Source organism: Hyaena hyaena, unplaced genomic scaffold (assembly GCF_003009895.1).
Source record: "Hyaena hyaena isolate Hyena2069 unplaced genomic scaffold, ASM300989v1 scaffold_1680, whole genome shotgun sequence".
In the NCBI taxonomy this organism is placed as follows: Eukaryota; Metazoa; Chordata; class Mammalia; order Carnivora; family Hyaenidae; genus Hyaena; species Hyaena hyaena.
The window spans coordinates 945-15,405 of NW_024082314.1; the positions used below are offsets into that span (position 1 = coordinate 945).

Consider the following 14,461-nt stretch of genomic DNA (forward strand, 5'->3'; position numbering starts at 1 on the left):
TGCCTTATACACTAGGTATTAATCACAATCACATTTTCCACAGGTCATTAAAACTGACTAAGCATTATCATTAACAGTTCCTTTAGTTTTCTATTATAAACTTGCTTATTAAAATGTAGTTATAATGCATGGCATACAGAATATTCAATTAAACAAATAGGTGTGGATTTATCAGTAAATGCAAAGGCTTGGGCTTTATGTTGGTTTATAACATATATTATAAACTATATTATTATTATATTATCGTAAATATTAAATATAATTTAAATATAATTTATAACATATACATATATAATTAAGTCACAATCCCTTTCTTCAGTGGAGAAAGAACTCTACATGTAACAATTGAGTAGGATCAAATTAGTGAGTGTTTTGATACAGGTATTCATAGCATGACAATTCATAGATCAGAAGTAATGATTCTCTATGACTATGACATTTGGGAGAATGTGGAGGGAAGTGAGGGTGGATGGGTGGTAGTAGTTGGATATTAAAAGTTATTAAATACCAACTAAAGTGGTCAAACATAACTTTGTGGCAGGGCACCAATGGATGTTGAGGGGGATTTTTATATCATCTGAAATCCTATTCTCCTGACAAGTCTATAAAAGGAAAACTGTAAGGCAGAAAATTAGAGGCAAGGGGTTGGAAAACTTTAGAACATCACATAAAATGTTCAATTTCACAAACAAGATGCTTTGGGTCTTAACTCACAATATTATTATTTCAATATTATCTAAAAAGTCAATAGTCTTATAGAATAGATTTCAGTTCTAAAAATGAGCATAAGCTTAAAATCATTATTCTTAAAAACAATAAGAATAAGCATTCTTCAAAATGTTTATTGAAAACTATTATACATAACTAAGCTTTTATCAATATAGAAAAGCACCCATTTTAAGAAGAAAAACATCAAGCAAATAAAAAACCATGACTATACATCATTTGCTTTTGCTTTTACAAAATATATATTTTGCAAAATATATTTTTAATGACAATTGCCTTAACATACAGAATTCATTTATTAGACATTTGTTAAGTACACTTACCTCCTATATGATGGGCATGTTGAGGCACTGATGAATGTATTTCAAAGTAACATAATACTCATTGAGTTTTATTTAAACAGGGGTCGCATATACTGGAACTACGGAACTTCTCATGATTTAGAAAAAATAGTACCTTGTCTTTTAAATTGATAAATTATTTGGATGGTGATTTGGGGTCAGACAAAAATTGTCTGTCTTAATATAAAGCTTAAAAATTAAAGTAAGCCTAATTTTCAAAGATAAAGGAGCAAAGTATTTCTTACATAGCTTCATAATAAGAGAAAGATACATGAGACTTCAGATTGTATTGGAAGGAAAAGATGATTCCACAAAATCCATGTCTTATGTGTTTCTTACTTTCTCTCATTAAAAAACAAAACAACAATAAACAATTATTAGATCACGGATTATTGTCAAGAGTCTGATAGTGCTAGCTGGTATTTCTATTCCTATATTTGAGAATTTCTTAAAATGCTGGACAATCTATGAAAAATGGTAATAGGACAGTAGAGAGCCTACAGTCTTAAGACGTATGTAGAAATGCAGCTAGAATTTTTGTATCTAAAATTTTAACTTTAATAGTAGAGATATCCAGGGTAAAAAATATAAAATTAACTGGTAAGCACTCATGAGAACATTTATAAAAGCTATATGAATTTGCACAAAATAAATCCTATCATTTTTCTCTTATCTTTTTATAAAAGACAGTGATCTGTATGGTAGTGTGTGAGAGAACGAGAGACAACTCTATTTTGTATGAATATTAATTTTTGATATTGTTTTATTTGACAAAAATCAAAAACCTAGGAAATAGAGTACAGATAACACTACTTATATAGGCTAATACAATTAGCTAGGATATGTTTTTTAAATTACAGGTAATGACCCACTAGTGGGTTTTGAAATCAATTTTGTGGGTCAAGACCCGTATTAAAAAAGAAAGAGTAACAAAAAAGAATAAGAATAGAAATAAAGAGGAAATATACGATTAGTATTATTTCATAAATAATCCTTTTTTTTTTTTTTTTTTAGTTGTGTGTGTCCAGAGTTGAGACGTAAAGTTCATACCTTAAAACAGATTGTGGGTGAAAATATTTCAAAAACCTGAGCTAATATTTTAAAAACACTCAGAGAATGGTCATCAATGTATCATTGTCACCCAGAGGTGGACTTCCACCAAAGAGTTCCACTGAGGTCAGCCCTGATACGGGGGTATTTTAGTGTCTTGTCTATGTCCCAGATAATGGAAAGTAGAACACATTTAAGTCACTCATAATGTCCCATATGGGGATAATTCAGTACCAGAATCTTTAAACAGAGAACTGAGTTTTCATATCACTGTTGTGCATTGATAAACTTATCCAAATGCAGTATATTTTTCAAGTTATGACTACATATTTGGAAGGATACAACAGCTACACTTTAATATTTTCTAAAAATAAGGCAGTATTTCACAGGATCTACAACTGGGTCAAATGGTTTAGGGAGTTTAAAATGGTTGCTAATTTATTTGCTTATACACTGATGAAAAAAATGATAAGCGAGTGTGTATAGATTTTTACATTTAAATTTTTTTCTAAAACATGTAATTAGAATCATAAGCAATTATATTCTGATCTCAATTCTATGTACAGGTAGAGCTCTGGGAATTCTTAAAATTAGCTCTGATATTAATTTCAGAGAGGTTAAAATAATGTGCCCTATATATGAAAGGCTTTAGTTGTCTTCATGGAATTTAGTCTCTTATTACTTATATGTTACCATGGGATGTGATATTAGATTGGATGATTTACACCATTGAGATCATAATCAATCCTATTACTGCTCTCATGGCTGCCTTTTCAAAGAATAAAACATTTTTCTTGGTTGAACAAATACAAGTCCTGATAATAACTGTGTATTGCTTCACTTGTGATTTTGATGTAAAGTTCTTAGCAAAGTATTAAAATACTATAGCTCAATGGAGACTCTTCCCACTGTATCTTTTTTCCTCACTTTCTTAGAGGTAAATGATAAGAAAACACCTTTCATTTGTGGGGTCATGGTAACAATGATATAATTTTGCTGTGGTCTGGTACACTGGGATAAATATCTTGTCTCCATCCACTTACCTTGCTACATGATTAATTACTGGAGCGAAGTTGGTTGGCCCATACAGTTGTACAGATTTCAGACTCCTATAGTAAGCCTCCATGACCCCCTCAATGCCATCACAGTAGGGGTTTTGAGGGTTCCCATTCTGTAGAATTTACAGGCAAAAAAGAATAGGAGTTAATAGTGTCTATAAAGATAAACTGAAAACCAGAAAAGATAGGTTGATACTCAATGACATTTTGGAAGTACAGTCATTTATATAATAGCACAACATAATAAAGTGGTCAACAATAGATTACAATATATTATGTAGATTATGATACGATGAGTCTAATATGTAGTCATTAAAAATTGATACTCTTCAAAAAAAGCACTGCAGAAAATTCTAAATAGTCTTGAGAAGATGAATATCACAACATTCTACAATTAATGTCCTCATTTTACACATGTCTGTGTATGAGTAGAGATGAACATAAAAGAATCCTGAAAAGAAGTAAATATTTAAAAAAAATTTTTTTTAATGTTTTATTTATTTCTGAGAGAGAGAGACGGCATGAGCAGGGGAGGGTCACGGATAGAGGGAGACACAGAATCTGAAGCAGGCTCCAGGCTCTAAGCTCATTGTCAGCACAGAGCCCGATGCGGGGCTCGAACCCAGGAACTGTGAGATCATGACTTGAGCCGAAGTCGGACACTCAACCGACTGAGCCACCCAGGTGCCCCGAAAGGAAGTAATTATTAATACTGGTTAACTCTGGGTGATTACATATAATTGGTGACTTTTATTTAATTCCTTAAACTATTCAGTATTTTCTGACTTTTGCGCAGTGACACTATTAAAATCAAGAAAAAAATTGCTATCCATTCAATTTTACCTTATGGAAGGAAAATATGAAATATCTAACACATGCACATTTTCAAGTTGCAATAACCCCAAGCAGAGAAGGAATGCAATTTGGTGTGAGAAATATCAAGACAAGGCAAAAGGACTGGAATCAAGGAATCATCCATGTTGTTCAAGGGGAATGGAGTTTGCCATTAAGTTCTTATTCTGGCGATTGCATCTAGAAGGGCAACTAAACACCTGGAGACCTAGACCAGCTTTTCCACACCTTAAATGCTTTGGTATTGTGAGGGTTAATTCTCCTAGTCCAGATTTAACAAGCAACACAAAGAAAGCAATATATTAGTTATTACTTTGGAGCAAATTACCCCAAAAGTTAGTGGCTTAAAACAATAATTACTTCTTATCTCAACATCTTTTGAGTGTGAGCAGCAGCTTAGTGGGTGCTTCTTACTCGAGGTTTCTCCTGAGTTTGCACTCAGTATGCCAACCTGGGCACCTGACAGCTTGACCAGAGCTGCACAATCTGCTTCCAGAAAGGTTCACTTAAATGGCTGCTGGCAGGAGGTCAACATGGTCTCTCTGCAGGGCTGCTTGAGTATTCTTACAACATGGCAGCCAACTTCCTCAGAATGAGCACACCCAGAAGACAGCAAGAAGGAAGACCCGATGCCCTCGGGTCAGTCTCATAAGATGCACACCATTACTTCTACTTTAATGTATTTGCTAGAAATGCATCGCTAAGTATACCCCATGCTCAAGGGAAGAGGGATTAGGCTCCACCTCTGAAAGGGGAGAAGTATTAAAAACTGTAGATATATTTTAAAACACTAGAGACATTAATTATATTTAAACATAGTTCATAATAATTTCAGCATGCATGGTTATATCTGAACAATCACAAGTGACTGGCAATTTATAACTAAAATTTGTTGAACATTATATGCTAAGCATTACACTAAAGCATTTACATGTATTATATAGATTTTATAACAACTCTAAAAATAGTAGCTAAAGTGTTGTCATTGTCTCCACATTACAAATGAAGAAACTAAGGCACTGAGAGCTTACATACTGTGCCCCAACATTACTTGAACCACTTCAATTTTGCCATTTGTGAGAAAGGAATCTTTACCCCTTTTCGTTTTTAATTTTGTCTTTTCATCAAACTTTTTATTCATTAACCATCATGTCAATTTTTAAAAACATAAAAATAATAAAAGACCTCTTATAATTTATAATAAAGACCTCTATAATGTTATAGTATAAAATTGGTTATATTAGTTGAAATTATAATGTAAAAGCTTAATATTTAGCGCAAAGCAGTTAATGATTGCTCTTGATGTTAATCTGAGCTGACCTATTTAACCTTCCTTTAAGTAAAAGTTTACAGTGTTATTTCCTTTTAATCAGATCTGAAGCTGATTAAAATTAAAACTCATTATTGATTTTTAGCATATAAAAATGTATTCTGTATCTGCCTTTAGGGGGAGAAATACAAACCAGGATAGTTCTGAGCAACTTTTTCATCATCCTTTTAACATTTTGACTAAGGATTTATATTTCTGGAAAATAATAAATTTTCTGTATTCCTGTGGAATTGAAATTACAAAAGGTCACCATTTTTCTTACCATTTCATTTCTTAGCGGAAAGATAATCAGTGGATGTTCTACTCATCATTATGGGATATTTAAAGCACTGATTTCTGCATTAGTCCTATGTTGTAATAAGTTACTCTTAAGAATTCCTCATATGTGTTGGATGATGATATTTATGATATAAAATTAAACACATTTTAGTATACACTTTGCATGATATCAGGATTATTTAAAATAGTTTACAGCTATTGCATGAGGTTTTCCTTTTAATGACAACGGTATGAGTTATACAAAGATTTTTTTAAGTCTGTTTAAAACTCCTTTCACAAACCAATTGTGTGTCGGTTACTAATTACTAATAAGCAATTAGTTTTTACTTGTTAAAACAAATTAAAATAAGCTCATGTGTGGATCTAGCACAAAAGCACAGGATATTTTTGAAAATAAGTGCATTCAATCTTGTTGTTTATTAATGAAGATGCCAGTGGATGCCCTTTTTTATATTTCCATTTTAGTTAACAATTTTTTCCATTTATAAAATAATGAATATTAATTTGTCGAACACATAGGACATCAAGAGCAGAATTTAAAACGAGTACTACTTCCACAGTGCAGGCTTAAGTGTGGGAAGGGACAATCGGCTCTCATCCATTTCCCCCTCCATTTGGCTCCCTGAAAGACTGTGCTAAGGATTTAGACTCCTTTCCAAGAGAGACTATATAGTCTCTGCTGCTGCCTAGAGCCTATAACACTCTTCAGCAGGGCTAACAAGCTGACAAAATGTTGAACAGAAGCTCTAAGGAGTTGTTACTTTCCTCTTTGAAATGTATCTGTTGCTGCCCAGAGGTTGCTTACTGTGGGGAAAAGCTTCAAGAAGTCTCCCTTTTAGTCAAGAAATAAACATCTGTTGAGCTTCTATTTTTATGCAGAAATGTTAAGACCCTTGCTTGCTAAATTGTTAGCATCTAGATGGATGGAAAGACACACACATAAATGTTAAATCGCGCAGATTTCTATAAATCCCAAGGCAAGTGAAAAGGAGGCCAGCACTTTACCAGATCTAGTAAGAGAAATCCCTTGGGCAGGTGTCCCATTTCTCTATCGATCCTTGCAGGAGCCTTTCCTTTATGGGTCACTGGCCATATACTCATTACAAATACTCCTCTAAAACTCGAAACTATTACATTTTTTATTGTAACACCTTAGGGAGTCGTTGGGATCGTAACGGGAGGTGAGCAATGACTCCTTTTTACGACCCTTGCGCTAAAGTGGTGGCAGCACGACATTCTTCCTTTCCTTTTCCATTCCCTGTTCTTTCTCCACTCTGGAATATATGAATATATTTGTATTCATATTTCATATGAAAAGCTGGGGGTTATCTGCGATCCTTTTGATAACAGCAAAGAAAACATTAAAAAAGTAAGTTTCGTGCGCTCACTTTCAACATTTGTGCTGGCCGTAAACTCACCAATGAAGGATTATTTACTTTTCTAGGAGGCATCTCTTGCTAAATGAAATATTATTTGAACTTAGTGTGATAAATAGATTAATGTTTATGAATATATACCACAAATTCTTACCATGAAAACATGAGGGTTTGTTAGGATTAGAGTACATTAGTGGCTAGATTGACATGGGACAGAAGTTTTTCTATTTGCCATTTCAGCACCTAGAGATACATACTGAAGCTGTTTAGGATGAGGCTAACAGAATACTTTAGCAAAAAATCAAATACAAACTCATTGAATACTTACTTAACTCATCTGCTTTATTTACCCAAGAAAACAAAAGTGCTTTGAAAAAACTAATCAGTTAGTAATGTTAAAGCTCATGCATTATCATCACTATAAATATCATCAGTGTTGTTTTCATCTTCACTTTGGGAGACTATTTTTCATAACTTTAAAGGGGTATGATTTCTATCCTATAAGTTTTTGAGTTGGGTCCAAGAATTTTAAGATGCAAATAATAAATAAAAAAAATCTGTCCTTGGCAATAGATATTTGCATAGGTTTTATTGTAAAGAATGAATTTGGGAGCAGAAAAAGAGTGTTAGAGAGAAAAAAGGGAAACAATCATATACAAGGGTGAGAAAAAATGCATGGAAGGAAAAATTAATAAACCTCATTTAGTTTAACATAATTATTCTTTTTCTTAAGCTTTAAAATAGCTCATGACCTTTTTCCTGAGGCACTTAAGACTTAGCATCACTTGAGTGATTTTCATGGTTTTATAAGTTTCTGGGAGATTTTAATTCTCTAAGACACAACAAAATCCCAATAGATACTCATTTTTATATGACAGTGGAAATGTGGCATGTGGGCTATTTCATGGAAGAAAGAATTAAAGCCTCCAGCAACCTTTCCTGAAATTGTGTGGGCAATGGAATAGAAAAGCAAGGGTAGTAAATAAAATATAAAAATACTGCTCTTAAAAGATATTTAAGGAAGTTTATTTGTAATCATACAAAAGCTTCTGGAAGTGTGTGTGCATGTATGTGTGTATCATGATCATACTATATCATGGTGTTAAAAAGCACTGATCTGAGAGGTGGGAGTCATTATAGGTGGTTATAAAATTTGCTTTAGTAATAGTTAAAGAGCATGTATTCCAAAATAAGACTGATCTGGTTTCAAGTCCTGTCCTCTGGAATCCTGGTTAATTCCTGTGACCCTGAGCTGATTTATACAACACATGGGACACTCTTTAACTGTATTCAATATGAGTGCCACTTGCTAGAGTAGTGCAATGTGACAGTCATGATATTCCTACCACATAGGAATTTTATGAAGACTACGTAAGAAAATATTGTAAATTGGCTTGATACTCAGTAATTACTGAAAAATGGTAGCATTATTATTTTTGCCTATTTTGCTTGCAGAACTTTTAAAAAATATCTGATTATGCATGGCTTCTGTAACATGAATAAAAACAGGAAAAAATTAAAAAGATAATGGGGATGCAAGAATTTACTCCTGAAGTGCATAGAGGGTAGGGAAGCACTTCTAAATAGGAAAAGCTAAAATTTTTCTAAAATGACAGGCGACCATTACTATATTGATTTTCCCATTATTTTATCAGAAAGCACAGGGAGAGGAAGGCTGACTGGGTGTATAAGCATTATCTGTGTGGAGTTTATTTGGAAGGTAGAGTGCAGTACATTGCTTATCTACAATCACAACATATGGACTAGATCTATGTAAAGCAAACATTAATTAGATATTTATTTCAGCCATATCTATTCTATTCTGTTGAAATTATAATTCATTATAGCCATAATTATTGCTTCACATCAAGAAATTAATTTTAGTCATAACTAAATTTGAACATGGTAGATTAAGACAGTCATACTTTCTATGAGATAGCCTCCCACTGAGAGGTAAGGGTTACTCTGAAACTGGGCTGGCCTTAGTGATTTTCTTGACTAAGAGAATTTAGCAAAAACAAGTTTCTGGGATTTCTAATGCTATGGTATAGAGAGCCCTGCAGTTTCTGGCCCAGCCTTTTAGAATACTCATTCTGGGCAAGCTGGCTGCCATGTAACAAATCTGACTACCAAGAGATGGTCATACTGTGATGATGTCCATGATAAACACATGGGCAGGTCATATGTAGAAAAAGGGAGAAATGTCCAGGCAACTCAACTATTTCAGTCATCTGTCTTGAGTATCACACATGAGGAAAGAAGCCATCTTAGGGGACATGATAGCCCCAGAACACATGACATGGAGAAGAATTGAGCAATCCAACCAACGGACAGAATGAGGCCCAGATACATGGTTCTCGTCAACAATTCCAGCCACCTCTAGCCATAAAGGCACCTTAGTTAAGGCCCCAGACATCTTAAAGAAATATATCATCTCCTATTGTATTCTGCTTAAATTTTTGACCCCAAAATTATGAATATAATGGAATGGTGTTGGTTTATGCATCTAACTTTTAAGGAGTTTGTCATGCAGCAAAAGACAACCAGATTAGACCCTCTAAAACCAGATGCAATTTAAATATATTTACTAGTAATCCTTTTAACTGTCTTTTTCTTCAGACTTCTAAATCAATCATTTTGCAAAATTGAGCTGAGTCTACAGTCAACAAAGCCTGCTACGTGACTGACTAAAGCTCAGTAGTGAACCAACATTCAAAGATATTATTTTTTTCAGAAGACCAAATCCTTGTGATGTACTCTTACCAAAGCAAATTCATGAGATATCCTTCCATCTGGAGGCAGTTTTGCACCAAAACCTAGAGCTGGGAACATTTTGTCACTGTCATAATCTTGAACGATTTCTCCCACTGCTTTCAGGGCCATTCCATAGGCATTCAATTGGTAAGGATTCATGTAATGGAGAGAAGTGGGCTGGGCAGGGTTGCCTGATGACAGAAAAAATATTTCAAACATGACTGATCGGGCCAAAGATGTCATTTTTTTGACAACATTTTTTTGATGCCTATTTCAGAATGAAATACTTAAAATTATGTTTTCTGCCTACATCCATACTGTGTCAAATAGTTTCTTTTTGGATGGATATTAACATAGAAATATTTATTACATTATTTCAGACATGTAGAAAGTTTTCCAAAGATATGCCAAAGCATATGCAGATTTTGTCAGAAATTATTCCTCACTGTCAAGGCCACAGGCTATTTTTGAATCTCAGTTACAGAAGAAGTATTTAAATACTTTTGTTAAACTGATTTTATTGTCATCTTTATTTTTAAAAAATCATGTGCCTTTACCTTGAATCCTTATACCTATAGAGGACTCAACTGATTTAATGGGGTTCAATAATTACGAAGCTTCCTAAAGTTCTGTTACGAACATAAATTGAATATTTGAGAAATATCCCAATTTTATCATGTAAAAAAGGGAAAGCATAGTGATTTTCAAATTCAAGCTAATTAAATAATCTATATTCAAAAAAAATTCAGTAATTCTAACTAGACATTAAACTGAGAGCCAGAAAGCTCTAAGTCCAGTCTTGAAATTTTCAAGACAACACCTATAAAATGTCTGCAATAAATCCTACCACACTGTTTACTGAAGGCCAAAATGAGATATGTGTGAGGAAGTGATTAAAAATACTAAAGCATCATAGAAATGTAAGGCCTAACTGCTACTACTATTACTGTTTGGGTCATCCACAAGGTTCTGAAATTTCAATATACTTACACTCTGTAGGGTGTTGGATTTGAATAGAGATGAATTTGAGAGAGAAAGTAATATACATGCTACCACTCAAACACATTGAGATTCACATTGAGTTGCCCTAATTACCAGCACAAAAACTGCCTGAAAGTCTGTTTAGTTCCTTAAGTGAAAATGGAAAGTTAAATGGGACTTGTAATAGCACATAAAGCTCAATTCTACATTAAAACATTGCCTGAAGGAAAGCCTCAGGGCACACTTCTTTTCTGATAAGAAAAAAACAATAATAATAAGCACTTGAGATCTAAAGAGAAACAAAATTAAGGAAAGATATCCCCTTGGTTTATAATACATATAACTGTACACAGAACATTTTTGGTCTAAAAATAATGCATTGCATAAATGTTATTTCCAAAGGTTTATCCGCATTCAAGGGCTGGTCCCACATGATGAAATTTCTGAAACAGTATCTTCTGACCAAATGGACTTAACATTCATTCCCCTCAATCAGACTAAACTTTGGAAAGATTTCTTCATAATACAGACCCCTGACCTTCTTTTTCTTAAAGCATTTGCTTTAGATAACTTGAAATTATCAGTTCTTTCTCTCTGCCTTTGAGATATAAATCTCCTACTAGCCAGGGATGTCTTTCTCTAAGACTTGGAATCATCTCATTGAAATATAATCATGGAGAAAGACAATACTCCTATCCCCTTGTCGCTTTGGGAAGGTAGGAGCCTAGCTTCAATAAGTGCTGATTAACAAACAGATCAATGTCTTCCCTAAGGTCCCTCAGTACTTTTCCATTAAATCACAGCCGCCCTTAAGATCTCCCCCACCATTTGTTTTGGAGGAGTTGAGTTCAGTATTTTCCTTATATTCCAGTAGACTTGACCTCCAGTAGACTTGACCTTTATGTCAACAGTCTTGAAAATGTCTTCCTTGCCCATTTAAATTTCATTGACACTTTCTTCTAAATTAGAATTTTGCACTTGGTCAAAAGCCCACTGGAGCCACTGGGGAGCAATATAATTACTTGACTAAGTGGTTATCTAATGCAACTCTCATATATATGAAGAGTTCTTAACTATTGTCTGTAATAAGGTAATAAATTCTACCTCATTAAGAGAATCATAATTTAAAATTAAAATGAAAAAACCACTCATACCCTAGCATGTCTAAACATCTTTGCCTATCATGCAAAGCAGGGTTGAATCCCACCCATGCAAAAATGTCACTTCTTTCTGGCATCTGCCTCAGACCAGTCTCTTCACTGTATCACTAATGATATCTTCCTTCCTATCTCTGCCTCTCAAGTTGCCACCTTGTCCTGAAATACACTTCATTGTCTGCAGTTTATGTTTTACTTGGATCAGACAAACCTCCTTGTTAATTCCAACAGTCTTTTCCTCTCCTACTCAAATGACTCTTGTGTTCTGCACCACAAAATCTGGCAATGAAAAATTTGTCAAATTGTCCATTCCTTGAATCTAGGACTATGTTTGTACCCTCTCTGTATCTGCCAACAATGCATATGAAAAATGAACTTGTGGTAAGTTGATAACATTGGGGCCCAATTTATATGAATAATAATTAATTATAATTATAATAGCAGGGAATCTAACATGTATTGAACACCTTACTTCATACCTTTCTTGGTCCTTCAACAAACCTATGACATAGGTACTATCTTATACCCATTTTTAAGATTAAATAACTTACCCTTACTGGCATAGTAAAAACTGATAAAAATTCAAATGTAAATCTAGGCAGTCAGATTCCATAGTGCTCATTCATAGCTAGAACTCTATACTTAAGGATTTTGTAATACTTTAAACACTGGATATAATGAAACATATCTGATTTTGTTTTAGAGTTACATTATACCTTTATTTAAAAAATCACGACTGAATACACTCTTTTTAAAGAAGTTTTATTAAGATATAATTCACATAACTTACAGTTCAACCATTTAAAATGTACAATTTAATGATTTTTAATATATTCACAGATAAGTACAACTATCACTTCGATTTTAGAACATTTTTATTACCTCAAAAAAAAAGAAAAAAAGAACACTGTACCTATTCACTATTGCTCCCTTATCACTCCATCCAGCCCATTACTTTCTATTTCTATTAATTTGCTTACTCTGGACATTATATATAAATAGATTCACAAAATATGCAGTGTTTTGTGACTAGCTTCTTTTACTTAGCATAATGATTCAAGGTCCACTTATGTCCTACCCTGTATCAGTACTTCATATTTCATTCTTGTTTATTGCTGAATAGTATTCTCTTACATGAGTATACCACATTTTTAAATCCATTTATTAGTTGATGATTATTTGAATTGTTTCCACATTTTGGCTGCTATAATCTTTTGTGTACAAGTTTTGTGTGCACACACGTTTTCGTCTTTCTTGTGTATACGTCTCGGGGTGAAATCGCTGGGTCATATGGTTACTGTACATTTAACAACTTAAAAAAGTGTCAATGTATTTTCCAAGGTGGCTGCACCATTTTACATTCTTACACACAGTACATGAGGCTTCCAATTTCTCCACATCCTCATCAACACTCATTACGGTTGGATTATAGCAATTCTAGTGGGTGTGAATAGTATCTCATTATGGTTTTGATTTGCATTCCCTGAGGCCTAAGTTTGCTAAGTATCCTTTCATTGCTTCATGATCATGTGTACATCTTGTACAGAAAAATGTCTATTCAGATCCTTTACCCATTTTTAAATTGGGTTATTTGTCTTTTTATTGAACTATAAGAGTTCTTTATACGTTCTAGATACAAATCCCTTATAAGATGTATGACTTGCTAATTATTTGCTCACATTCTGGGGTTTGTCTTTTCACTTAGTTAATAGTGTCCTGTGAAGCAAAAACAGGTTTTTGTTTTGATGGAGTTCAACTTATTTTTTTTCTTTTGTTACTTGTGTTTTAATGTCATTTAAGAATCAACTGCCAAATCGAAGGTCATGAAGGTGTATCCCTATGTTTACTTCCAATAGCTTATAATTTTAGTCCTTACATTTAAGCCTTTGATCTATTTTGTGTTAATTTTATTTTTGATATGAGGAAAAGGTCCAACTTCAATCATTTGCATATGGCTATCCTGTTATCCCAGTGTTGTTTGTTAAAAAGACAATTTGTTCTTACCCCCACTGAATTGTCTTGGCACCCTTCTCAAATCAGTTACCTTTAGTCTCATGGGTTTATTCCTGGAATCTCCATTCAACTTCATGGAACTATATCTATACATATCTATCTATATCTCTATCTATATCTCTATCTATATCTCTATCTATCTACATATATATCTTTATACCAGCATCATGCTGTTTTGATTACTGTTGCTTTGTAGTAAGTTTCAAAAATGGGAAGTATGAACATTCCTACTTTGTTCTCTTTTTTCATGTCTGCTTTGGCTCTTCTGGGTCCCTTGAACTTCCATTTGAATTTTTAGGTTATCCATTTATTCAAAAAAGTTTCAGGTTTAGACTGAGATTGCATTGAATATGTTGATTGCTTTGAGAAATGTCACCCTCTTAACAGTTGAATTTTCCAGTCCATGAAAATTGTATATTATTCTACTTACTTAGATCTTTAATTTCTTCTAATAATTTTTTTCAGAATACAGTTTCTAGAGTATAAATTTTGCCCTCACTTTGTTAAATTGTTCCTAATTTAACATTCCTATTGTTAAATAGGA

The 14,461-nt window shown here is 33.4% G+C and overlaps 1 protein-coding gene across 1 annotated transcript in view; it reads right to left on the reverse strand.

The window, feature by feature from the left end:
- Positions 1–3,133: 3,133 nt before the first annotated feature.
- The window catches only part of CPNE8 (copine 8), a 195,608-nt gene continuing 184,280 nt past the window's right edge, over positions 3,134–14,461 (reverse strand). Inside the window, exons 15-16 of the mRNA XM_039224596.1 lie at positions 9,776–9,957; positions 3,134–3,288 (exon numbers count right to left, since the gene is read on the reverse strand). Of these exons, the coding sequence (XP_039080527.1) occupies positions 3,157–3,288; positions 9,776–9,957 (314 nt within the window). The 3' untranslated portion in view covers positions 3,134–3,156. The remainder of the gene's footprint in view (positions 3,289–9,775; positions 9,958–14,461) is intronic.